This window comes from Anastrepha obliqua, chromosome 2 (assembly GCF_027943255.1).
Source record: "Anastrepha obliqua isolate idAnaObli1 chromosome 2, idAnaObli1_1.0, whole genome shotgun sequence".
NCBI lineage: Eukaryota > Metazoa > Arthropoda > Insecta > Diptera > Tephritidae > Anastrepha > Anastrepha obliqua.
Genome location: NC_072893.1, coordinates 101,195,978 through 101,223,669, shown reverse-complemented (window position 1 = coordinate 101,223,669; position 27,692 = coordinate 101,195,978). Strand labels below are relative to the sequence as shown.

The 27,692-nt window shown below is 37.4% G+C and overlaps 1 protein-coding gene across 1 annotated transcript; it reads right to left on the bottom strand.

Annotated features, from left to right (window-relative positions):
• Positions 1-170: 170 nt before the first annotated feature.
• On the bottom strand, positions 171-27,692 carry LOC129236944 (sodium-dependent nutrient amino acid transporter 1-like). Its single transcript, XM_054871262.1, has 11 exons — positions 27,307-27,692; positions 13,205-13,294; positions 12,886-13,108; positions 12,558-12,828; positions 11,210-11,313; positions 10,952-11,141; positions 9,853-10,029; positions 9,691-9,790; positions 6,566-6,742; positions 503-597; positions 171-365 (listed from the first exon to the last, which is right to left on the bottom strand). Exons 2-11 carry the CDS (start codon positions 13,275-13,277, stop codon positions 189-191), a joined length of 1,587 nt encoding a protein of 528 aa, XP_054727237.1. The 5' UTR covers positions 13,278-13,294; positions 27,307-27,692; the 3' UTR covers positions 171-188.

Sequence of the window (27,692 nt, the reverse complement as noted above, 5' to 3'; positions counted from 1 at the left end):
GACTACACTTAATTAAATTACTGCATATCTTTCAAGCCAGTTTTTATTGCGTCTAATATCGAATTTTCTAATCGTTAAAATGCTATTTCTCATTCTCTACATTCATGCTTACTATACTAGTATCGATAAGAATAATCAATTCAATTAGAATGAATAACCAAATTCACATGTATGATATCATTTTAGTTTTAATTGGATATACCAATCAGGTAAAACAAATTCTGTTTAAATTTGCTCAGTCCTTTCTTTCTTCGCTCTTCGTCTCGCATGTTCCTTAAATACTGTTTATGCTGCAGCCATTCTGCGTGTATTTTTGGATCAATTGGACCCCATTTTGCACTTGGTGATACACCCTTTTTGATTGTCTAAGATGATGAGATAAAAAATAATATAAATATATAATACTATATATATATTAATATAATAATAAAAAATATTTATAAATATTTTATAATAACAATAATTTATATAAAATTACGCATATGTATTTGTGCATTTGTACCTTTCCAAAAGAAGTTTGTTTGTGTGTGTATAAATACCAAATGCCCCATAAAGGGAACTGGAGGAATCCTATGACAAGCAACATCCAACCAATAACTGCAAATAAATTTAATTAATATCTATAACATTGTACAACACACACAAAAATAACAAGTTTCTGAGAATGCGTTCTGGTAGAGAGGACAAATAAACTCAAAAAAAACAAAAAATGTGTGTAGGCGATTTGAAAGTTTATGACAGAATTTTATTAAGTTGAATATTTGACCCCCCTATATTCAACTTTTAGCACATTATTTTACTACATCTATGTGATCTTTACATTTTATATAAGTATGTATATAGAGGAACATAAGTACATGCAGTTCTAGGTAAAACCACAAAAACAATTTTGTAGAACATTTAAACTCTTTATAGGTGGCTATTTTTTGTTTCTTTGAAAATAATCAGATAAATAATAGAAAAAGTTAGTTTCTAATAGTGGTATCGTCAGTTTACCTGCGTTTCCATCTCTGGATAGGTGTGCTGCTTCACGTTCTTACTTGGCGTTCGCGCATCCTCCTTGCCTGCTCGCTATGTCGGAGTTGCTGCATTATTTCAGCAGCCATGTGTCCTGGCTCTTTAACATCAATGGCACTAAATTCTCAGGCGTGATACTGCTGCCGAGGCTGTCTTCCAATTTAGGCCTTACTTTTCTGAAGCGGGGACACGTCAGAAGCAAATGTTCTGCGCCCTCCTCAACTGCTGGTGTGCACTGCTCGCAGTATGGACTTTCTTCGTGTCCAAAGCGGTGAAGGTACGCTTTAAAGCAGCCATGACCACTTAGGATTTGGCAGAGATAGACGCCTACTTCTCCGTGCTTTCTTTGAAGCCAAGCTTCAACGTTGGGGATGAGACGGTGGGTCCACCTACCTTTATTTCCACTGTCCCATCGCGTCTGTCACTAGTCCATGCAGCGATGGTTTATTGATTTCCTCAGTGCCAGCCGGTCGCATTGGGCTTGGTTGTTTCTCATACGTCTCATTTCGCACATCGCATCTCCTGCGCTATCAGGTCAAGTGGGCATAGACCAGCTATGATGAGCGTCGCATCTTCTGAGACTGTCCTGAAGGCAGAGCAGACTCTAAGAGCACACAAGCGGTACGTGGAGTTACTGCTTCGTACGTATGAAGCGTGTTGGAATGCATCGCGCCATATAAGAGGATAGACCTCACTACTCCAGCCAGGACCTGTCTTGCCTGCTGTCTTGGTCCTCCAATATTCGCCATTATTCTAGCCAGGGCTATTGTCGCGGTCGCAGCTTTGTTGCTAGCGTACTCCAAGTGGTCTCGAAAGCTAATTCGATGGTCTACCAAGATGCCTAAGTATTTTACGTATGGCTTTGACTCGATAATGCTGCCCCCAACTCTAATCTTAACCTTTTCAACTCTCTTTCGGCTGCTGATAAGTACGGCCTCTATTTTCTGAGCCGTGCCTATAGCTTGTTGCGCGATATTTAAAATTTCCGTGAGCGTTTCCGCGGTTACAACGATTGATATATCGTCCGCGAAGCTAACGAATGATGCTCTCTTGCGTACCTTGAGCCGCAAAATACCGTCGTACATAATGTTCCCCAGGAGAGGCCCTAGTACGTGGCACGTCAGCTGTGACCTTGTAGTCAACGCTTCCGGCGTCGCTGTCGTAACGTAACACTGTATCAGACAGATAGCTGGATATGATATGCTGTAGATAGGTAGGCACTTGCATCACGCGGAGGGCGTGTATCTGGCACTGTTGAACGCACTTTTGATATCTAATGTTACTACCAGGCAATATTCTTTTGCGCCACCTAACCATCGGCCTCTATTGCGGCCTCTATCGCGTCTGTGGTAGCTCGCTTCCTCCTAAAGCCAAACTGGTTGCTTGACAGCTATCCATCTACATATGTTTCCAGCCGGTTTTTAATCACAAGCTCAAACAACTTACCAATGGAGTCCAGCATGCACAGTGGACGGTATTTATTGGGAGAGCAAGCACTTGGTTTTTTTTGGTACAAGTAACAGTTTTTGTAGTTTCCAGATGGAAAGACGCCTTCTTGCAGGTACATATTAAAAACTCTCGCAAGCAGGTACGGGTTTTGCGACACTGCTTTTTTCAACGCAATGTTTGGGATTCCATCTGGCCCTGGCGCTTTCCGAGGAGATAATTTGCTGCTTAGTTTGAGCATTTCGTGTGCATTTACCGCCGGAATGTTGGTGACTGGTTCGCTACTTAGCGTTCTAACGAAGTCAGGCTGCGAAGGGAAGAGTTCTCGTACAATCTGGTCCAAGAGAGTTGGGCATGTTGGTTGTACCGTCTGCTTCATCTTGTTTCGCACTATTTTATAGGCCGAGCCCCATGGGTTATTATTGACGTCGTCACATAGCTCTTTGAACCTATTGCGTTTGCTATCGGGAATGGCCAGTTTAAACGCTTTACGCTTATTTTTTTAGTTGAGCCTGAGTCTACGGTGTTGATTGCGTTCCGTAAGCGCTGAAATAGCCTTCTGGCCCGATTGCATTGTGCTCGCAACTCCGCGATCTCGTCGTTCCACCAGTATGCTTACGTGTTTGGCGTCTTCCTTGTCAGACCATAGCGGTATCGCATGCTTTGGTGATGGCTGACTTTATCCTCGACGCTGCAGTTTCAACTGTAAATATTACCACGGTGTCGTCGAAGGCTATCTCAAAGAGCTTCTCGTCGAAGCTTTTCGTTTTCCACCCATTCTGCCGTTTGTAGGGTACCGTGCATACTTGAGCTTTTTCGATGGGAATGACTATTGCCCTATGATCGCTATGTGTGTCGCAGTCGCTGATATGTCTTGTAGCTCTACTTAGTCCCCTGCTTATGAACGAAAGGTTTATGACGGAACTGGTACCATTTTTGCTAAATGTGTTCTCTGTGCCATTGTTGAGTAGAACGAAATCAAGCGCTGCTAGTGCATTTAAAAGTTCCCTGCCTTTCGGGTTCGTTCTTTTACATCCCCACTCTGCTGTCCACGCATTGAAGTTACCTGCTTTGAGTGCCGCGCTTCTTTGCTTTGCGTCATTAACCAGTTGATCCATGATGCTGGCAAAGGTACACAGATCTGTAGTATGTAGCAGCTGTATATGTGTATGTTATTTATTTTGGCACGCACATATCCGGTTGTTGCAACTGGTTTCCCCAGATGGGCTGGGTTACTCCCGCAGCTCCATATGGCATACTTACCATTTGTGTTGCCGGCCCATGACGCCTCATGCTTGTTTTTATACTGCTCGCTAAGTATAGCAACATCGATGGCCAGCTCGTATACTGTTTGGGTAAGCAGGCTTTGCGCTGCTTCGCAGTGGTTGAGGTTAAGTTGCAAGACCTTCATACTTTCTTCTGTTGGGCTGCTCTCTGGAATGCGGGGCATGTTCGCCCTCCTGACACATGGTTAGTGTCACTTTTGCCGTGATGTAGGCATAGCGCACACCTCGGCGTATTTACGCAGTTTTTAGCCTTATGGTCTTGCCCTCCACATCTGAAGCACTGAGTAGTGCGGTCATCTTTGCTCTTGCAGTTCCTTGCCAGATGGCCGAAATCGGGGCATTTGTAGCACTTTGTTATAGCTGCCTTTTCCCTAACGCGGCAGTAAACCCAGCCAATATGTATTTTGGATAGGCTTAGCAGTTTTTGTGCGGACGCCGATGGTAGGCTGATGGTGCATGTCTGTGGCACGCGTATGCTGTATGCATAGCTCGAATGGCCGATAGCTAACTTTTCCGTCAGGGAGGCTATTTTTATCGCCTTTAACACTTCTTCTCTGGACGTCACTTCATCAATATCCTTTATTTGTATGGCCGTTTCTTGTGTTAGGGAGCGAACCTGTGCATTTTCGCCGAAGACACCTTCTATTGCTGTCTTGAGTTTTTCAGTAGCTAGATTAGCTTGCCGCTTTAGTTCGTCCTTCGCCGTCTTTCTAATGCCCTTTACTATATGGCTCAGTTCCTTGAGGTCAGGTTGCGATCTATTTTTTTAGCATTTGAAAGTTCACCGACTTTCTTCAGGACCAATGCGTCAGATTTTGTTGGTATTTTTTGCGTGGTTTTGGTCTTACTTGGATCATACTGCTGCCACGCTTTGTTTCTTTACAGCAACCACCTCTTTTGGTTGGTTGGAGTAGTGTTGTTGCTCTATGGGCCTGGCCTCTATTGGTCCTCTCGGTGATTCTAAGCGAATGCATTTTGCTATTTGCTGAGGCGAATAGGGCGCATCCCGCCCCGTATTGGCCGCCGTGCGGGCTCTCTTTGCTTGCTTTTTGCGATCGTTCTCCATTGAGTCAGTTTGTGTGCTTTGATTGGCGCGCACAGTGGGTGGCTAGATATGCTGTGCATGTCTAATGCTATCTGATGCAGCCTCTCTATTGCACTCACCAAGTCTTTCATTGGAATGTTGATATGCCTTTGCACTTCCATCATACTAATGAGCTCTTTTCTTTTTCGTCCCATCACACGTAGCGGCTCTCCGTCTGATTCTCGCGTTGTCGCTTGCTCACTTTCCTCTTCCTTCTGCTGTTGCGTGTCGCTTTTTCCATGTTTGGAGTTTTATGCTCGCATTGGTGCTTTTTAGCGAGGAGTGAGTATTTGTTTTCTCACAGGTGAGCGAGCGATTCTCGCTCGTCTCAAAAACGGATTGATCGTATCGCTCTCTTCCTTCGATTCTCCGCGTATGCCCGGAGACTCATTCGGCATGTTGTTGGGTGTTTCTTCATTTTTATTTATATATACATGTATATGTGTATGACTATTTTTTTCTTTTATTATTTTTTTTGTGAGATTAGTAAAAAAAAGGAAAGTTACGCAGTTGTCTGAGCAGATGTGCTTATAATAAGCAACTGTTCTCTCTCTCTCTCAGCAACAACACTTTTCACTTAATAAGTTTCTCAGTTTTTCTTTTCTTCCTTGTTTTTTTTCGTTTTTTTTACTCTTTTGGAGTTTGATAAAAAATGGTTGTATTTATCCCTGGTTGGTCAATCACTGGTCACTGCGCTACATCCTGGGAACACACTTGCACACTTTTTTATCACTACCGTGGGGTTTTTCCCCAAACTTACAATAGATGAAGTTTATGACAGAATTTTATTAAGATGAGTATTTGACCCCCCTATATTCATCTTTTAGCGCATTATTTTGCTACATCGGCATAAGAATCTATGTGATCTTTACATTTTATATAAGTATGTATATACAGGTACATAAGTACATGAAGTTCTAGGTACAAACACAAAAACAATTTTGTAGAACATTTAAACTCTTTATAGATTGATATTTTTTGTTTCTTTGAAAATAATCATAACAGCGGGCCAAAATGTAACGCCAAAATTTTTTTCATAAATTTCTACTATAACTCTGTTAATATCATATACTAGAACTCAAAGCTGTACTTAAACGCCAGAAAAGACCCGAAATAGAAAATGTGTGCAGTAACCTATTTGCATATGGAAAACAATTCTTTCAGTACATACTAACGAAATTAACCCTTACACATGACATGTGGGAGTGTCACCTAAATGAAAATTCACCAACAAATTTGCCGTAACGTAACTTTAGACAAGCTTTTGTAAAGAAAAATTAAAAGTTAGATTAGGTTAATGTACACATACAGGAGAATTTAAAAGAGAATGAAAGAAATAAGCTATTTGTCAACTAGAAAATTTAAACAAAGCTCCAAGATTATGCCAATTCATTCTATCGAATTCTCCAGGAATCGAGTGGCGGTATTATTTCTTCCATAAAACCGTGTCAGCTGATTGCTGATTGGTCATCAGTAATAAAAAACTAGCTCAGGTATAAATTCTGCATTCGGCACAAAATGTACGATTATATTGGAAGCGGGAACTAAAAACAAACTTTTTTATGAGGGAGTAGGCGTAAATTTTGGGGTACTCTGTTTTGTAAAAATAATAATAATAATAATAATATGGCATGACCAAATTTAAGAGAAGCCCGAGATATGTAAAGCTGTCCTGTTCGTGCGTCACACTATTATTAGTTTTATTTATGTTATGTTTGTATGTTTTACTTACTCTCAACGGAAACTGGGTACGACCATGTAGAATACGTCAATGGTTCCATGATCACAAGTGAGTAAATAAAAATCACTGCCAATAATAATGGAGTTATTATACCCCAGCAAAAACGCCAGTAAATTGATACCTTACGACCGGTCATGAACTCCATATCATCACAAAAGTTGCGAAGACCTGTATCAATAGAATTAAAGGCATATATTTAGCTTATATGTAAAATTGGATGTTTTATTGTTAAACAGCTAAGTGATATCAACCGAACCACCTTTGAGACCGTTTGATATAACGGGTGGGCCATATAGCGTTTGCTTTTTAAACAACCTATTTTTTTGAGAATGGTAACACAAATGACATGTCAAATGTGTTCATAATTTACTTAAAGGTTTGACATTTACGAAATGGGACGCTATACGCTTGAACAAAATTGGGAAATATTGAAAACCTATTTCCAAAGTGGTGGGTCTTCTTCTTCTTCCGCGGTTACAGTAAATGGCGAGCGTTACCGTGACATGCTCAACGAGTTTTTGTTTCCAAAAATTGAAGAGGATGACATGGACGACATTTGGTTTCACAGGACCGTGCAACTTGTCACACTGCCAAAGTTACACTCGAACTTTTGGCTACCGTTTTTGAATTCCGATATCAATTGGCCGCCTCGGAGCTGTGATTTAAGCCCGTTGGACTATTTTTTGTGGGGAGCCGTTAAGGATAAATGCTATGCGAACCATCCAGATGCTTTAAAACACGAAATCGAAGTTGCCATTCATGAAATTGGAGCCCAAACAATCGATAATGTGCTTAAAAATTGGGTTGATCGAATGGCCTACTGTAAAGCCAGTCGTGGCAGTCATTTGAACGATATTATTTTTCATTCATAAATGACAATGTTCAATCTTCAAAATAAAACAAAAAGTTTGAAAAAATATTGATTAGTTTTTTTTTATATCCGATTCAAAAAGCAAATTTTACATGGCCCACCCTATACATACTGAATAGATCAGAAATTGGCTGAGTACGTTTTTGGATATGCAAAATCAATATTTCTCCTGGATTGCAATCCAAATATATATAAATAATTGGCGCATCCTTCGACAAATGGAGGGACCTACAGTTTCAAGCCGACTACGAACGGAAAATATTTTAATGAAGAGCTTTTTCATGGCAGATATATACTCGGAGGTTTGGTTAAGCTCCAAATAGCCTCTTTTTGAAAAAATTTGAATCTGAAGTGTATGCAGAACACAATTTTGTGTAGCAGTTTACAAAACCCTGCCCAGCGCTATGGAATCATTCGACGTCATCCATCTCATCCAATGGTAGGCCTAGGAAGCATCTTTCTATCATAGTTGGATCAGAGGGAAGGGGGTGTTAGATAGTGGATTTATGTAGGTATGTGAAAAAGTGGTTAGTGTCATACGGGGTAACTTCACATGCCGGTCATATGCTGAATAGGTGTGTATGATCGTTTGCTTGGGCAATACCCACGGTCGCAAATCTATCTTAAATCATTGACTCGGCCCCGATCGCAACAGCACAATTTTTACTCCGTGAAAATTTTGCACAAATTCAATTAACTCTCCCAAATGCACATAGTATTCAACGCTTTTTTATTTCGACGGCTATGCAAAAAAAATACCTATATGTTTCGAGAAAATATTGCGTACCTATAGTAGTTAAATATCTTGCCTATTTTTTCGCAAATGCTGCTGGGCATGCATTTCCGTCAAGGAAGAATGATTGTCAGGTACAATTACCACGTTTTGTATAATGAGCCTTTGGTTTGAGCAGGATTGGGCGTCATGCCACACAACCCATTAAACCGTCTTTTGATAAAGTGAACTCGCAGTTCACGAGCTTTGAAGCCTTGAATTGAACTTGTAATACTTTTGGAGTGGCCTAAAATGCTTACAATACTTGTCGTGAATATCATCTATCAAAGTCTTACCGTCAATTTTTTTGTTTGTTTACAAAAGTGTCACCTCTGAGTCGATAGGGTTTGTTTTTACTTTGAATTGAAAAACGCTAAACAACTATAAATAATAAATTATATTTATGTCGTTTTACACCTTTGAATGGGCGAGTTTAGTTCCATTCTATTCTATTTCCAACAGGGTGCTTTCAAACGCCGAAAGAGTAAAATAAATATCCCAAAAAGATTTTAATATTATTTCAAGTTGTAGTTATTTGGCACATATACAGCCAACAAGGAAACGGAGAGTCATTATATAATAAAGGGTTTTCCAATAACAGGTGTTATTTTTACCGCTATTTCGGTTGATGTCACGTTTGAAGCTGTCATTTTTTGATATTTGACAAGTAGAAACTACGCCACTAATAAAAATTGAACGATACACACTTAAACAACGCACTGAAATTATTAAAATTCACTATAAAAATGGTGAAAATTTGGCAGAGACGGTCCGTAAAACCCGAACATTTTTGGGGCATCGTGAAGCACCTTGTCGGACCGCAATACAGAAATTGGTGAAAAAATTCGACCTGTTGGGACAAGTTAGTGAAGAATAAAATCCGTGCACGTCGCTCAAGAAAAAAACCGAGGTTTGTCCATTCCTCGTCGTTCTTTGGAATTAGGCATTCCACACACGTCATTACACCGTATTTTGCTTAAAGATTTGGGTATTAAGGCTTATAAAGTCCAGTTTACACAAAAACAACGTCGTGCCTTTGCTGATTGGGCCTTTGAAATGCATGAAAATGATTCGGAATTCCATCGAAAAATCATCTTGAGGGATGAGGCCTATTTCCACCTCGGTGACTTCGTCAACAAGCAAATTTGTCGGATCTGGGGCTCAGAAAATCCAAGACTTATTGTTGAAAAACCTCTCTATCCTGAACGTGTGACTGTTTGGTACGGTTTATGGTTCGGCGGAGTCATTGGACCTTACTTTTTCGGAAATGAAGCTGGAGTAACAGTTGCGGTGAATAGATTGCGCTATCGAGAAATGATTAACGATTTCTTATGGCCGGAATTGGATGGTATTGATCTGGACAACGTTTATTTTCAACAAGACGGCGCTACGTGCCACACAAGCAACGAAATCATTTTTTGAATATCAAAATATCATCTCTTATTGAAAAACCCTTTATTAAAATACACTTACCATAACACCAAGTCATACCGATAACTTCAAAAACTGCAAGAGAAAATACTATAAAAGTTCCAGCAAAATAATCCACAAGATTTAGAATCCATTGTCCACCCTATTATAAAAATATTTCATTATATTGATTTTCCATTAAATGATCGATAAGCTTGAACTTACCGGGGTCACATACGTTATACCAACGCTAAATCCTATGATTGCCACGATCAAAGATACCAACCAAAATTTTTTTAATTTAAACTGGTCACAAAGAATTGTAATGACTGCACTTTGTAGCGCTGCTATGGTTCCGATTCCCAGGACGAATAGCATGAAAAAGAATAATACCGAAAAAAGCTTTCGGAGGTCAAAGTTTAGTATACGTTTTTGAACTTTCTGGGATACTAAATGGAAGTAATAGAGATTATGTTAATGATGTATTTATTTATATTTAAACAAATAATATTTGCATTAATTATAGCATATAAGTAAAAGAAGCAATCCTATTGCCTCAAGTCGAGAATAGGTCCCAACGCCCTTACGACTACATTGACGACACCCTTTGAATACCAGCTGTGTGAGTTTATACGAGTACCACTATTTAGAAAAAATCGTGACTTTCGGAAAGCCTGTAAAGGTGTATAACCGCATGAATACCATAAAAAAATCCTTTGAATTCCGACGTGGAGCTTCATGAATGGTCTTCAACTTTTTATCGGCCATCTTGAAAACGTCTAAACCACCCAAGAACTCGTGCTTGTAATACAAATTTATTTGCTTATCATAGGGTTCAGTAACGAGTTTCTCAACTATTTCTCCGGAAAACAAACAACAAATAATGCGAACGGAGATTATGGCTCATGACTATTCCAAAGAAAACTTCACGCTAAACAGTATGCGGTCGCTGGTGTTTGGTGATGGTGCATTAAACCCCAGCTCGTATTACTTTCCAATAATAAATCTGTGGATTATGGGGGAACCAATTTGCCTGGAATATCGGCTGTTGTTTCCCAGCGCCTACATCAAAAGGACAGAAAGTGAATATCTAACACATTTTACAAAGACCATTTGCGATTTGAAGCCGGAACTGAGCTTTAAGCCCCACCATTCTTAGCGAAGACGCGCAGCATAAATTAATGAATAGGTTCTGTCTTCACCTGTTGCTTTTGTTTTTAGTTAAAACTACCAAACCATTTAAAAATTAAATAAAATAAAGTACCAGTACTGCTATACTAAGTTAGTACAAGAGAATTTCTTAGAAATTCGTTTTTAAACATACCTGAGGCACAAATTGAAACTTGGCGATGGCATCCGGATATGAAATAAATGCCAATCCAGTGCCACTTCGTACAACGTCACTGATATCGTTAGCATTTAAGTTAAGTGCCAAGTTTCCTAAAATTCCAAAAATTGTAATTCCAGCCAATAAAGATGTAAAAGTGTCCAAAGTTGTAACAATCATAGCATCTCTGTCATTGCGAAATATTTTAATTAATAAACTGAAAGAATCACAGGATTATGTCCATAATACACTTACCGATAAACATTATACCGAAAATTATTATGCGAAGAAAATGCGACAATTGGACCAAAACAAACAGACAAGGAAAAAAAACACTGAACTACAGCTTCCTTCCACACCTAAAAGTTTTAAAAATAGTAGAACAGTTCGTCCCCTTAGTATAACAATAGCCTATGTGCTCATAGGCTATTATTTTTTTATTGAATTTTTGGATTCTCCATCGTCGATTTTATATGTGGTCAAAATTTTGTCAAATTCTAGTTCCACAAAGTGGATCAAAACGTCAGTCAAAAAATAATAAATATTTACAGACATAACGAGATTTGAGTGAGAGCTACTTTCGACAAAAAGTTTGAAATTCATTTTCTCAAAACATCAAAAAATTTATAGGCTATTTTAATACTAAGGGGACGAGTTATTGCATCATATACTGTTTTTTGTTTGTTTCAACAAAGATAAGAATTGTTATGCAGGTTTAAATAAGTTAAAAATCACATCTCGATGGGAATTTAACTCATTGGCTGAAAACCTCGGGCCTAACACATAGATGGCACTAGTTTTATTGCATTCACCTCTTTTTCAGTTAGTACTAACCTTAAAAAGACTGCTGTTAAAATTTCACGGTATTTTATTCATTAGTTTGTGAGCTATTGTGCTAAGGGTGACGTTACTTTTGTTATTTTCAAAACAATGGATCAAAAAGAATTTCGTGTTTTAATTTTCTACTGCTTCTTGGTGGGAAAAAATAACGTTCAAGCGAAGCAATGGCTTTAAAAATGTAATGGGGACTCCGTTCTATCAGAAACAACAATAAAACGATGGTTTGCTGACTTCAAACGTGGTCTTAGAGACACCGATGATGTACAACGCAGTGGACATCCAAATGAGACGGTAACAGCAGAAAACATCAACAAAATCCACAAAATCTTTTAAATGATCGAAAAGTGAAGTTGCGTGAGTTAGCTGACATCGTAAAGATATCAAAAGGACGTATTAGCTTTATATTGCATGAACTTTGACTATGAGAAAGCTCTGTTCAAAGTGTTCACTGCTTTGTTTCTGTTTTGTTCAATGTTTTGTTTCATCAAGACAACGCACCGTGTCACAAGTCAATCAAAATAATGACACAACTACTTGAATTGAACTTCGAATTGCTCCCACATTTACCGTATTCGCCAGATTTGGCTCGCAGAAATGTCTCTCGACTGAAGAGGTTATCGCTGTAACTCAAAAGTGGTATTGAAATGTTAGAGCGGCGCTAGAATGATTGCGCTGTGTGTGTTTTCTTTGTTAGGACCGGTTCTTTTCAGCCCATGTTTTATTCCTCGTAAAAGTAGTAGTTAGTATATGTGTGCGTACGTACCTTCATGTCTAACAGTTTATTCCATTCAGGTTTTAGAAAATAGATGATACCATCTGCAGCTCCATCCAATGTGACTGCCCTTATTAGCAACGTAAAGAGGATTACGTAAGGGAATATCGCTAAGAAGTATGCAGCTTTTCCCAAACTTCGGACGCCTTTGATTATAATAAAATAGGCAACTATCCAAGAAGCCAAGAGAGTTAATACGAGGCGCCAACTAGGAGTCCCAATGCCATCAGATATATCCTCGATTTCCCTTAGTACAGTTTTACTGCAAATTCAGAAAAATTTATTTACTTAATTTTAATACTAAAAAAAATTTACTTACGTGAAATATAATTCAGAACTGCTTTGCAACCTGTCAACCGAGTAGTTATCTTCATTGTTTAAAACACTGGAATTTACACAATTCGTTCCCCACTCCTCCCTGCAGAATGCCCATGGCAAAGGCGATTGAAACGATCCAATAAAGTAATAAATGGTAAGAGCTAACAAAGCTGAGTAGTATGTTAATACCGCCAATGTCGCAATTGCCTGTCCGATGCCCACACCTACAATTCATGGATATGCATGCGAGTATGTAGGTGCATGTAAATATGGTGTATTGTACTTTGAAGGATGGCAGAGTTTCATTTCGGGTAACTCACCTAAAAACGCTGGACAGGCAGCCCATATTTTTACCGAACTCTTGCTGCAAAACTGTCCCAAAAGCACTTCCATGTAGTACACTGGCTTTCCTTTAAAGACATAAGTATGCACAAACACAGTAAAAAAATTCATGAGATATTACTACGTACATATTAGGATCATACTATAGCTAGTTAAAAGTAATTATTCAATTGCGGCAGTCGAACAATTGAGGTCAAAACTATGGTAAATAGAATATATGCGCCTTCTATTCCAACGAAAAAAACTTTTCACAAATAGAACAACCATTTCACAATGGTTCCACCAAATATGAAAAATAAAAAACTTAACCCGAAGTAACCAAAAATATCGAGCCTGTGCCAGACATCTCGCGCTTTCACTTTAAAATCGAAATTACAAATATCAATGGTTTAGTTAGAGGTGTGATGAAATTCACGCCACTTCAGTGTGAGCCACCTAATCATACAATTTGAAATATCTGTTTAACCTCCGAAGTGAACACGGCCTCAGTACACTATTTGCGCGTCAATAAAGGTGACCGCAACCCTGTAGTTCTGTCAGTGATTTCTTAGAACTGGATAAGTGAAAAGTGTTAGTGATAATGGATACCGAAAAAACAGGTTAACATATTTTTCATTATCTGAAACCTTTCGTACTTTACCCGACTTTGCTAATGACCTTGAAAAAAAACTTTTTGAAATTATACCGCCACCATAGAAACCATGTACATATCATTATTTTGAAGAGTATTTATTTAGCTTTTGATTATTTCTCTATTTAACGACATAGAAAAAAAGGTATATTACTAAAATATCTACTGCCTGAATAATCCCATAACCGATCAAACTAAGTGATACGTCATATGAAAGGTACTTAAATTTTGTATCTTTAATAATTTTTTATTCTTTGCTATATTTAAAAAGTTAAAAAAAAGTATTAAAGCTAACATATTAAAACAATCTTAATATATAAATGAAAGAATCTAAAAATAATATAATACAGTAGGTTCTGTTTTTATGCGGTAGATACGTTCCGCAAGAAACAGCATAAAAAAAAACAGCATAAAAAAAGCTACTAGTTCTATAGTAAAACTATAGATACGTTTCAAATGCTAAAACCGCATAAATCTGAAATAATGTAATAAAATCGCATAAAAAAGGGCACTAGTCCCATATTATAACTATAGATACGTTCCATAGACCGCATGAATCTGTGATAAGTTTTTGCTTAGCTGGTTTAGAATCTTGTTTATATGTACAATTCCCGAAAGGTCGACATGCATTTTGTAATTTAAAAAAAAACCGCACTATTTCAAAACCGCATAAAAAAAGCCGCATAAAAACAGAACCTACTGTATACGAGTAAATACCTATTTCACACCGAAATTAGTTTTTAGTCCGAATTAACAGCTACAAAGTGCGCGGATTGTCTTAATATTTTCCGGTTGTATATTTGTTAAGCTGTTAAGGTTCTATAGAATAAAAAATAAAAAAGGCAAACAAACAGTACTCCACCGGGTACTATTTCTTATTTGTTGCAGTTTGACAATTAATTAATTTGGCTTATAGAGATGCCTCTTTTGTAAGTTTATGCAATCTATGTCAAAGAACCCCGTTCAAGAAAGATTAGCTTCTAAATACAAAAATTTGTGTGCCAATTGGAGCTTTTGTTGTTAGCGTACAAGCCTAAATATTTTGAGACTTTATGTTATAGGATATAGAGATAAAATTTGATACTTATAAGAGTATTTGCAAAGGAAATCGTGAGCTAAAAACGAATGTAAAGTTTATTGTATTGATCCGTATAGAAATTAGTTTATTACTAATGTTTGGGCCAGATAAAAAATTACCCTACTGCATAATATTATATTTTAGATATTGTGTGAACAATATGCAATCCTTAATTTTGTCCAGTCGTGGTGCTTTCTATTGGTACTAGTTTTAAGCAAAATCACATTCTTAGATATCACAAAAAAGAAAGGAAAAAAAGCTTATGAAACTGCATATTCCCCCAAACTGCACAAACCAAGTTTCGATGCCGGTCAGCAAGGGTGCGTAAATTAAAATATTACACGATTACGATTGTAAATTTTTATTTTCTAAATGGTCTGTGTAAAAGAAGAAAGATATGCTTCTGCAGACCGCGAATCGACGTTAGAATGATATACACTGGTATGCCAACTCAGTTGCTTCCTGCACGCCACAGTTTATTACTCACAAAACGAACTAAAAGCAATAATTAGATAATGATTCATAAACCACTATTGCATGTTTCTGTGCATTATTTTGTGTTTTTGTATATTTATTTGCTGAAAAAATTATTGCCTTTTAAAACTATTGTAAATTCCATCAAGAAACAATTACGCGATAGTCTGCTGAAGCGCATTACAAACAGTTAAGACGGACACCGCCTTATCTTTGCGCCAAAGTACACTTTTAACAGATTCTCGTTTCAATACTGAAGATCATTCATTATCGCCTTCATGCGGTTAGGGGTTCTGTTTACCTCACAATTATTTGCAAACGAAGAATATGTTGTGCTTAACCAAAGAGAAAGAAAAAATCGGCGGTCCACCTTGGCATTGTATGAAGAAATCGGTTGAGGCCTATAAGAAATTAAGTTAATCACCAAAGTCGGCTATTAAAAATTATTTCCACAATCCTTTGGTTCACACATTTCAGTTTTGCTCCTTTTTACTATGACCAGGCACACAACGCTGAGAAAGACGACAAAGAAAGCGTTTTCTGGATATTCTATGCGCAGACTATTGAATGTAAGAGGATTACGAGGGCTTGCATTTATGCATATTTTCGCCCTAACAATGGAAAAATGAGCATTGAGCAATACACTTTGCATTCATTTGAACCAGTTTTCGAAGAAATTTGCCCAGAGCGTTTTTTTGGGGGATCTAATGCGAACATACCTTTTTTAGCACAAGGTAATAATGCAATCGGCCGCCTTAGCCTAATGGGTTGTTGCGTGACTACCATTCAGAATTCAGAGAGAACGTAGGTTCCAATCTTGGTGAAACACCAAAATTAAGACAAAGTTTTTTCTAATAGCGGTCACCCCTCGGCAGGCAATGGCAAACTCCGAGTGTATTTCTGCCATGAAAAAGCGCTTCATAAAAAATATCTGCCTTTAGGAGTCGGCTTGAAACTGTAGGTCCCTCCGTTTGTGAAACAACATCAAGACGTACGTCACAAATAGGAGCTCGGCCAAACACCCAAAACGGGTGTACGCACCAATTATATATACATATATTATATATATTTGGTTATATTATAATTTCAAGGATAATATAGGAAAAAATCGTGCGAGCCCCAGAACTTAATCGCTCAGGCACAATTTTTTATAAGAGTGTACAATTGTTGGCGTATGCCGATGATATTGACATCGTCGGCCTTAACAACCGCGCTGTTATTTTTGCCTTTTCCAAGCTGGAAGGTGAACGAGGGCACAGCCAAATCCGAATACCCTATTGAATTATTATAAAAATCGTATAAAATAAAAAGTATTCACGGATTTTTCTCACGGACTTTTTTATGCATATGTGCATTTGCATGTCATTTTGGGTTTAGTAAAAATCACTTAAATCGGTTTACACGCAACACTTTCCGGGAGGTACTCGTTCAAATGAAAATTGGTATCTACGCCTGTCTGGATAAAGTTTTTTATGTTATGTACAATATGAACAACATAAATATTTCACGCTTATTTTAAATTAATTTTAATGTATTTTTGTATCAAATTAATGAAAATTTACTTTGGCAAATATTCGTTTCTCTAAATTCATTTCTCTCTTTATTTCTTTGGAGTAAAATGTATTTTAAAGCATGAAATCCATTTGAAACTGCTACTTTTATCATTTCCATTTTATACTTTAATCTAATATTTATAACTATAGTTTTTCCCCTTATTCAATAAATTAATGCCGAAAATCTAAAGCTTACCAATAAGAAATAAAACAATTATGTACGGTACCAAGAAAACTCCGCCACCATTTTCATATGCGATGAACGGAAATCGCCATATATTACCCAACCCTACTGACACTGATATACAGGACATTAAGAAGTCTAATTTTCCAGTCCAATTATGACGATCCCCTTTTTTATTTTCATCTTTAACTTCAGTTTCATTTTTCACTTCCTTTTCACAATTTTTCTCCATTTTCAATAAAACTAAACTTGTATGAAACACTTGAAAAGTTAAACTAGACTAAGGGTATCCATGCTCCCATTTACCTTGTAAGCTTTAACTTTGAACATTTCCGTATGAAAAGCACGTCGTACGGTTGACACCGTAAAAGTAATAAACGTGAATATCGCTTCGTCAAAATGTATTACAAAAGACATATGTATGTAGATAAAATAAATTATACTTTCGATAGAACATTTATAGACTTCCTAGAAATTCAAGATTATAATTACACTGTGCTCTTAAGAAACATATTTATTTCAATACACACTTTCCCAACTCGAATGTCGGATAACACTTTAATGGATACTTTCCGAAGAGCATGATTTCATAGATTCCCCGAACATAAAACACCAAAGCGATAAAAGGAATTAATTTTTGACGTTCGTTCTCCATAGAACTCCTTCATGTCAACTTTTGAATTTAGATTTTGCAAGATTTCGCACGATTTTCTCTTTAACTCTAGAACTACCAACAGTTGTTACAGTCTGTTTAACAAAAGCGTGACCGCCATAACTTGGAAACTATTGGATCAAATCGATTCAAAAAAACTGTATTGTATGGGCTTATAATATTTATGATAGCTGTATATTGAATACTATGTATGGTCACCATCATTAGCTACAATGGCTGCACACCTTTGAGTCATAAAAATAAAAATAAATAAATTATTGGCGCGTACACTTCTGTTAGGTGTTTGGCCGAGCTCCTCCTCCTGGTGTGCGTCTTGATGTTGTTCCACAAATGGAGGGACCTACAGTTTCAAGCCGACTCCGAACGGCAGATATTTTTATGAGGAGCTTTTTCATGGCAGAAATACACTCGTAGGTTTGCCATTGCCTGCCGAGGGGCGACCGCTATTAGAAAAATGTTTTTTATTAATTTTGCTTTCACCGAGATTCGAACCAACGACCTCTCTGTGAATTCCGAATGGTAATCACGCACCAACCCATTCGGCTACGGCGGCCGCCTTTGAGTCATACTTTGTGTTAATTTCTGCGTACGTTGGAGAAGTAATCGGCTCCAAATCAGCCGAATTTGCGTTGACAACTGTTTGCACGTCCATATTGGTTTTCCTTTTAAGTTTTGCTTAACTATTGCCCTAACATTTTCAATATGGTTCGTATCAGGCTACTGTGAAAGTCAAACCATCATATCAATCCCATTTTGCTGTTTCCACTCTATACATCTTCGGCTTTGATACTTCAGATTGTCGGCGTCTTGTAAAATCCAAGGTTACCTAGTTCTTCCAAATATCTCCGCAGCTGTTGGCAATGATGCGTTTTGGTAAATTCTATTCATCAAAACTGCATTAAAATTGGCAGTAAACACAAATAAACGGCCAAATCCTTTTTGGGAGAAGCAACCCCAAACGTGAACCGTAACTGAGTGTTTAACAGTTCGTTGAAGTTATTGATTATAAGCAGAACACCAGACCAAAGTATGCAACTGTTCACCCAAAAGAAAGACACACCCGTAAATATCATGTTTGTCCAATTCCGTTCGGAATTTGCCTTAGCCCATTCAAGTGCTTTTTCCATGTATGACAATGAGAGCAGCGGTTTTTCCAATGTACTCCGGAATTTGAGGTCTTCCACACGTAAGCATCCTCGAACCCTGTCTTTGGACACATTAATACCAGTTCTCCATAAAACTGCTTTAGCCTCACCCAACGATAAGCTCCGCTTTCTCATAAATAAATCAATGATCTTCTGATATACATATACCATATGTTTTGGATCTTATCTGACGAAGTCATGTTTTTAACTTCGGTATACCGTTGCATCCATTTATTTATAAACTTCTTCAAATATTTTACTGCAGATAATATATACATATATAATTGGCGCTTACACTCTTTTTGGGTGTTAAGCCGAGCTCCTCCTCCTATTGTGGCGTACATCTTGATGTTGCTCAGCAAATGGAGGGACCTACAGTTTTAAGCCGACTCCGAACGGCAACTATTTTTTATGAGGAGCTTTTCCATGGCAGAAATACACTCGGAGGATTGCCGTTGCCTACCGAGGGGCAATTGGAATATATTCTGAAGTGATTCTAAACTTAAAATTAAACACCGAGAGTTATAAAATAGCAAAGGCTGTGAGAAATTTAAAGATCACAGTGTTGGTCGGCCGCCGTGGCCAAATTGATTGATACGTGCCCACCAGTGTGCCTCGGAAGTGCGTAGGTTCTCCGTGCACGAAACACAAAAATGAGAGAAACAGTTTTTTCTAATAGCGGTCACCTATCGGCACGCAATTGCAAAAGCCATTGTTATTTTAAAAGTCTTTGAATATGTTGAAAGCTATTTCGGAGCTGTGCATAATCTAGAAAAAGGGTACAAAACAAGACACTATAACCAATATGTTGGCCTAACAAACAGCTAGCTGTCGTTAAGTTAAAACATGACGCAATTATGGTTGGAATATTTTATTCTCTGCAAAAATACCGCAATTTATTGATATCTTCTGCTCAAATATGAACGAGACGTTATCAATAAAACGGTCCGCGGATGACATATGGCAAAAATATAATTTTTGTTTTTTGGTAGGACTGTTATAAGCTTACATGGCAAATTTCAGCGTGATATGTCACATAGTTTGTTTTCTGTGCTACTGTAAACAAATCAAGCTCGAGTGTGTTCTTCGAATTCTCTTTTATGACTTCAATTGTCTCAAAATGTTTTCCACGGAGCGGCAACTTGAGCTTGGGAAACAGGAAAAAGTCACATGGAGCCATATCAGGCGAATACGGTGCTTGCGGAACGATATTAACATTATTTTTGTTCAAATAATCGCGAGCAAGACGTGATGTATGAGCTGGTGCATTATCGTAATGCAAGAACCATGACTTGTTGTCCCACAATTCCTTCCTTTTAAGACGAATGTTCTCGCGCAAACGCTTTAAAACGTCTAAATAATATTCAGCGTTAACCGATCGGCCTTGCGGAAGGAACTCCGAGTGCACCACACCTTCGTAATCGAAAAAAAACAGTCAGCATAACCTTAATTTTTGAGCGACTTTGGCGAGAGAGTTGTTGATTTTGGATTCTTAAGTTACGTAAATTGAGAGCGATGAGAGAGGCATGCTACCATATGATTAATTTCAGACTTCAAAAATTTGTATGTGATATTCATTTTTTGTTTGGCATCTTAAAAAACTGCATATGCAGTTATTGTAAAGTTATAAAGTCTAGGCTAATTAATCTATGAATGTTGATATTTTAACCATAAATAGCACTGCTGAGTCGCAACAACCACACGAATTTCTGAATTTATGTTGACCATGAAAAGGGTTTATTTGTTTATTTAATCTATAAGTTAAAGAATGTACCAATAAACTGAAAAAATTAACTAATAAATGATACCATACACTAGATGCCTATGCGTAAATAATCACGGCCTAGTTTTTGATTGCGAATTTTCTGGCCAGTTACATTCCTAGATTTTTACCATATCCGTAAAAAATGCTTCCTCAGACCGACGTTCTACCTACTTTATTCGGAGGAACTATTTCACATTCATTTTTATTTTAACCTATACGATATAAGAAGTCAAAAACTTGAGTTGTATGTATTTGTAATGTATCTGCATATAACAAATGTGTAAACATTAGTTTGATCAAAGCTTTTTGCATGCTGACCTGTAAGCGTTTATCATCTTCGGTGAACCCCAGTAAAATTGTCTGTTTAAAAATCTATAGCCAACCAGAACTGTTGATATAATGGAGAGGATTGATGCGATTTAGGTTGGTGCACTGCCCCAGGCTGTCGAAGAAAGAGGCGCCCAGTGACCTTAATCGTCTAGCTGGGCTTTCAGAGAAAGTGCTTAACAGTCTCCTTCTCTGAAAGGTCCCCCCAGCTTCTGCAATGGGGGTTAAATAGTAACCCTATCTTTTACGCGTATGTGCCGATCATCCAGTGACTGGTAAACATAGCTACGAGTTTGGAAATTGAATGGCTAGGAGTCCAAAGGACTTTCTGAGTCCTTCGTATATTGTACTGGGGCTAAAGGGATTTCGAAATAGCACATGCAGAAATGGAGCTCCATCCTTTCTGCGCTTTCCTGAGAAATAATTTGTGCATTTCACCTTTAACAACTGGCAAGGGGATGCCGATGACCGGGTAGGAGGTCTCTGAGGCCAATTCAGTCCACTTCCTTGCAAGGTCATCAGCAATTTCATTTCCTTTATGTTCCTATGACCTTGAACCCAGATCAGAGAAATGTTACCTGCACACCCAATGGATTCGATCTCCTCCTCACAGGAGTTTACTAATTTCGTTCTGCACCATGGCGTCGACAGAGCCTTGATCGCGGCTTGAAAATGTTAAAATCTCCCTCGCTCTGTCGTTCCCTAAGCATTTTGCATGCCTGCAGGATCGCAAAGACTTTTGCTTGAAAAACACACAGTATTCGGCAGCTTATAGGAGATAGATAAATTGGTTGATTTAGAGAAAACCCCTGCTCCGACTTTCGATTCCATCTTGGAACGGTCTGTGAAGACAGAGGTGCAAGCTTCGGTGCAGATTTTCCCCTCGATCCAATCCTGCCTATTTGGAAAGATTGCCCTAGCACGACTCTCAAACTCTAGTTTGCGGATAGAGAGATCTGTTCGAAGTTCGGAGAAATACGGTGTTAACTGTTAATTGTTCGTGTTACTACCATGCCCCTTGATAAATTGCCTCCAGAGGCCAATCTCCTTTAACCTGATTGTAACGGGTGATCAATTAAGAGGAGTTTTTTTCATTTGCGTTTTTTTTACAGATCGCGCGCGAGTTGTGGCAAACTGTCATCGTGGATTTGTTGAACAGCATTTGGCATTTCATCATGGAAAGACTCACACCGCAACAACGTCTACAAATTGTTCAATTGTATTATGAAAATCAGCGTTCTGTGACAAATGTTTTTCGTGCGCTTAGACCGCATTATGGTCAACATAATCGGCCTGCCTTAAACACTATTGGACATACCATCAACAAATTTGAATCCGAATATTCATTGGTGGATAATTCTCGACCGAATAGACCACGTCCAGCAAGAAGCATTGAGAATATAGCGGCAGTAGCAGAGAGTGTACGTGAAAACCGCGATGAATCGATTCGGCACCATTCTCAGCAACTTGGACTGTCGTATGGAACAACTTGGTAAATTTTACGGAAGGATCTTCATTTAAAAGCATACAAAATACAGCTCGTACAAGAACTAAAGCCAAATGACCTTCCTGCACGTCACCGTTTTGCTGATTGGGCTCTTGAAAAGATTGAAGAAGATCCGCTGTTTTCGAGCAAAATTTTGTTCAGCGATGAGGCGCATTTCTGGCTCAATGGTTACGTCAATAAGCAAAATTGCCGTATTTGGGATGAAGAGCAACCAGAACAGGTTCAAGAGCTACTTTTACACTCAGAGAAAACAACGGTCTGGTGTGGTTTATGGGCTGGTGGAATCATCGGTCCATATTTTTTCAAAAATGATGATGGCCGCAACGTAACTGTGAATGGTGCTCGCTACCGTACCATGATATCGGACTTTTTGCTACCTGAAATTGAATCTAATGATCTCTACGACATTTGGTTTCAACAAGACGGAGCCACTTGCCATACAGCTCGTGAAACAATGACTTTATTGAGAAGTCATTTCGGAGAGCAGCTGATTTCACGTTTAGGACCTGTGAGTTGGCCACCAAGATCTTGTGACATCACACCTTTGGACTTTTTTCTTTGGGAATTCGTGAAGTCCAAGGTCTATGCTGATAAACCAGCTACGATTGAAGCTCTGGAAGCCAACATTACGCGTGTTATTCACGACATACCAGTCGAAATGCTCGAACGAGTGATTGAAAATTGGACCTTCAGAATAGACCACCTTAAGCGTAGTTGCGGCCAACATTTGAATGAAGTCATATTCAAAAAGTAAATGTCAAAGAATGTCCTTTCAAATGATAAATAAAGGTTTTGAACATAATTTACATTTTTGTTTTTTTTTTTAACTATTGAAAAAAGCACCTCATGATTGATCACCCGTTACTTTGAGCTGCGATGGAAGATACCTAACTTCCGATGAAAGCGGGGGAACGTGGTTGTCTAATTTGGGAAGTCGAAAGCATCTTGCTCCACCAGGGGGGAAAGTCTTTCATGCTAAAAGATACTGGACAAGCCGCTTTGAAGGCCGTCTGAAAGGATCGCTGCAAGTGTTCCACCTGCTTGTCCAGTTGATCAGTGGATGAGTAGGAAAAAGTTCGCCTGTTCAATTTATTATTGAAAACCCTATTGAACAGAGACCAGTCGGTGCTTTTAGGGTTCCTGTGTAGAGATAAAGGTATATATATGTAAATAATCTGTAGTACGTAGCATACCAGTTTTCTTCCTTTTCATTTAATGGTAATCTACTTGAGTTACGAAAATATGATTAAATAATGTCCTTTCTTTTTTTTTTAATTCACTATTCCAAATCACACATTGATTCCACTCAACTATTTTTGCACTATACATTTTCAAAACGAATTTTATCGTTTTACGCTGGAAAAGAGTTGAACGACAAAAATGAGTTTGACATGCCCGAAAGATTGACTCCTCATCAATTTCAACAAATGAAAATTTTGCAAACAGATCGCGGTGAACTTTCTTAAACGATCTAATTGACTCTATATATTATATAATTGACACTTACACCTTTTTTTTGGGTATTTGGCCCATTCCTCCTCCTATTTGTGGTGTGCGTCTTGATGTTGTTTCACAAATGGAGGGCCTACAGTTTTAATCCGACTCCGAAAGGCAAATGGTTTTTATGAGGAGCTTTTTCATGGCAGAAATACGCTCGGAGGTTTGCCATTGCCTGCCGAGAGGCGACCGCTATTACAAAAAACTTTTTCTATTATTTGATGTTCATACACAAAAATTCGAACCTACGCACTCCCGAACGGTAGTTACGCACCAACCCACTGAAGACAAATAATAACCATTTGATTTAAATTTTTTTCAACGGGAAAAACCACCAAAAAATGGAACTTAACCACCTTTAGCAAGTCTAAGCCAATTTCCAGGAATCTGATAATGTATTACTAAATATGGGCGATGTACGCACCAGTCGGACGACATTTGTTCTCATAGTGCACTATCAGAGTTCGACATGATAAACTTTTTGGTAGCATGGCTGAACTCAAACTTCTTTGATATTTTATAATATTAATATTTTGATCTGAACTTATGCAACGTATTCCGCAAATAACTACAGTTTTATGTTTTCAGGCGTCGCTAGGCAAGAATGATTCAGTTTTAGATCAAATTGTGTATATGGAAAGAGTATTCAGGTGCACGATCTCTATATTTACTGGCCTCATACATCAATCCTGGGAGTAATTTTTATATTTATAGAGCTCATACGGTAAAGATTTCAATACTGGCCTATAACCAGTTAGCAAATAACAACTTCTGTGTATTTGTTGATTTTAATCTTCAAAAGAAAGCTAATTCAATTATCAATTCTTAAGTCGTTGATAATATTTTAAGCCTTAATTTAGTGCAAATTATTTGTTTTCAAAATAAACTCAATAGAATTCTAAATCTCATTTTTGCGACAGTATCGATTTTAATATTTCGGATTCATATTTCTCTTGTACTTAAATTCAATTTTCATGAAATTAGCATTTAAGCACAATAACTGCGAGTTTTCGCTTGTTGATAAATCTGTATTTGAATTAACTGGTCTATTTTAAGTCTCAAGTGGTTCAGATCTTTAATTAAAAAGGCAGTGCAAGCTTGCTTGGTTCACACGCGAGCTTAAGGGGTAACACCACTGTACACGCGTAAAATAAACACGATTTTTAAAGAATTTTTTTGTATAGAAGGTAAGGGAAAACAATCACTCTGATTTGGGAAGTTATTACTTATATACTAAAATACAAAACTACAAAGTTTGATCGAAAATTTTACAAAATGGCGGCATTGGAGACATTTTTGTAATGTGGTTTCTCTTGAGGGAGCTCCGCGGCACACAGCACAGAGGGTGCAAATTTTAATCTGGAACAAGGAAAATTTTTTTTTCTTAATCTAGATAAGAATAGCTAGAGAAACACGTAGGGGATTTAAAAAATATTTATTTTTGTGGAATTAGCAAGCATTTGCAGGAAAAAACTCTATTTTGGACTAAAAAAACCGCACTTAAATAATTATAACAATCGTTTAAATTAATCTATCGAAAATCCCCTACGCTCTTCTCTTGAGAAGGTTATTATACAGACGTAGTGAAAAACCTGATTAAAAATATTTAAAATTGTTTGAGTTATGCTGCGTGCCAATTTCAGAAAACGTGTTTTGAGAAAAACGCGTTTAAAGTTTGGAAATTTGGAGAAATCGTTAGGTAGCAGTCACTAACGCTTGGTTAAAAGCTTAAAATATTTATGAAATAAACTTCGGTAACGTATAAAACTTTTTGTTCTGTATTTTAAAAGGTTCAAAGAATTTTTTAAGCTTATAAAACAAAAATCAATTTTTTGAAATTTCTACAGTGGTGTTACCCCTTAAGGCACTTAAGAATTAGCGTAATAAATTTGTTCAGGAATTTAAAAAACAAAAATGGTGTTTATGGAACGTATTAACGTTACTTAAAAAATTTAATTTTTTAAATAAATTTCTATATAATAATTATATCCTAAGTTTTGAATACAATTATATCTCTAGTCCTAAGCGTTTTCGGCAATACAAGGAATTTTGCAATTCCAGTTCTGGTATTTCTGTAGATGATAAACTAGCTACCACCGCTTCTGAAGTGGTAAACCTGCTTGATGATGTTTATAAAGCAAAATTTGTTAGTTTTTTTCTAATAGCGATCGCCCTATTGCGGGCAATAGCACACGATGTACAGAATATGAAGGTGAGGCCAAGGCAAATTAAACAGGTAGCAGAAGCAGAGCAAAAACAAAAACAATCTATACAAAATACATTTGGTCCTTAAAATGTTAAATCTATAAACAAAAATTGCAACCATACTGCTGCTGCCTGTTTAATGTGCCTTGGGTGTGGCCAACACCAAACTGTTAATCGGCGCTCAGCGAATTTGAAGGAAACAGCCGATTTTCTGAAGTAATAAGAAAGGTGACAGTGGTTTGTTTACAACAAAGGTCGGCCCAAACTGGGATTGTGTTGTTAATGTAGACAATTTTATTTTCGATTTCCTCATAATCTTATTCATTAATCAATTGAAAAACAATTCTTGAAAATGAGACAAGTCTTAAAATGTTAAAAAGTTTATTGCTTATTAGAAGACTAATGTTTTAACGGTTTCAAATACGATTTATAAATATAAAAAAAAAAATAGAACAGAAAAACAAAACTACTATATATACATTTATATGTACTTGGAATTTAAATACTTGCACATATTTCACAAATTCTTTTTAGCAAAAAAATAATAAATACATTTTTGTTTTTTATTTAGCGATAGAAAATTAGTTGGATAAATTTTTGTGACGTTAATATTATTTTGTAAACCAGTGTTATTATTCGTATTTGCTCCAATGCGCATATATCGACATAATTGAAAAAGATAAAATAAAGCTTTCACCCAAATTTTTGTTTTGATAAAGAAAAAGATAGCCATGTTTAATTGCTCCAAGTTGCTCACGTGCCTAAAGGCATATACATATGTATCATATGTACGTAAATGCATATCTGCATGTTTTACACAGCGCTATTTAGGATGCTAGTCTGATTGCTGAGTGTTTGATCTTATCAACTACGACAAGAAATATGATATAAATACTGATTCTTCTGCTATGCGGTGAAAGTACCCGCCCCAACTTGGCAGTTGTATGTCCCTTAACCTGTTTTCAATCCTAAAGGACACAAAGAAACAACGAATTATGCTTGAAGAAGGTACGAAGATATGTCGCAAAACTTGAATCTTACACCGTCATTGGTGATTCGGAACACGACGAGTTATGTATGCAATATTATAACACACAATTATTTTTCTATAAAAAAATAATTCATACTACAATAAAAACCGTATAACGCAAAATTTCAAACTCTGCACAGAATTTTTTAAAATTTCATTTAAACTTTAAATCAGAACTTTTCTGTTTTAGTATAACGAAGTCCAAGTTTTGTGATCACAAAATACAATTAATCTTTGACAATTTTTGTTTGCTGAAGTGTCACGCCTTTTCTTATGTTCGAAGTTTTGAATATGAAAGAAAAAGCTTCAACCCATCAGCACAAGCAAAGCAAAACAAAAAATGCCAAAGATCGCTCAATCTCTGGTATTGTATACTATATTAACTCTCTCATAAATT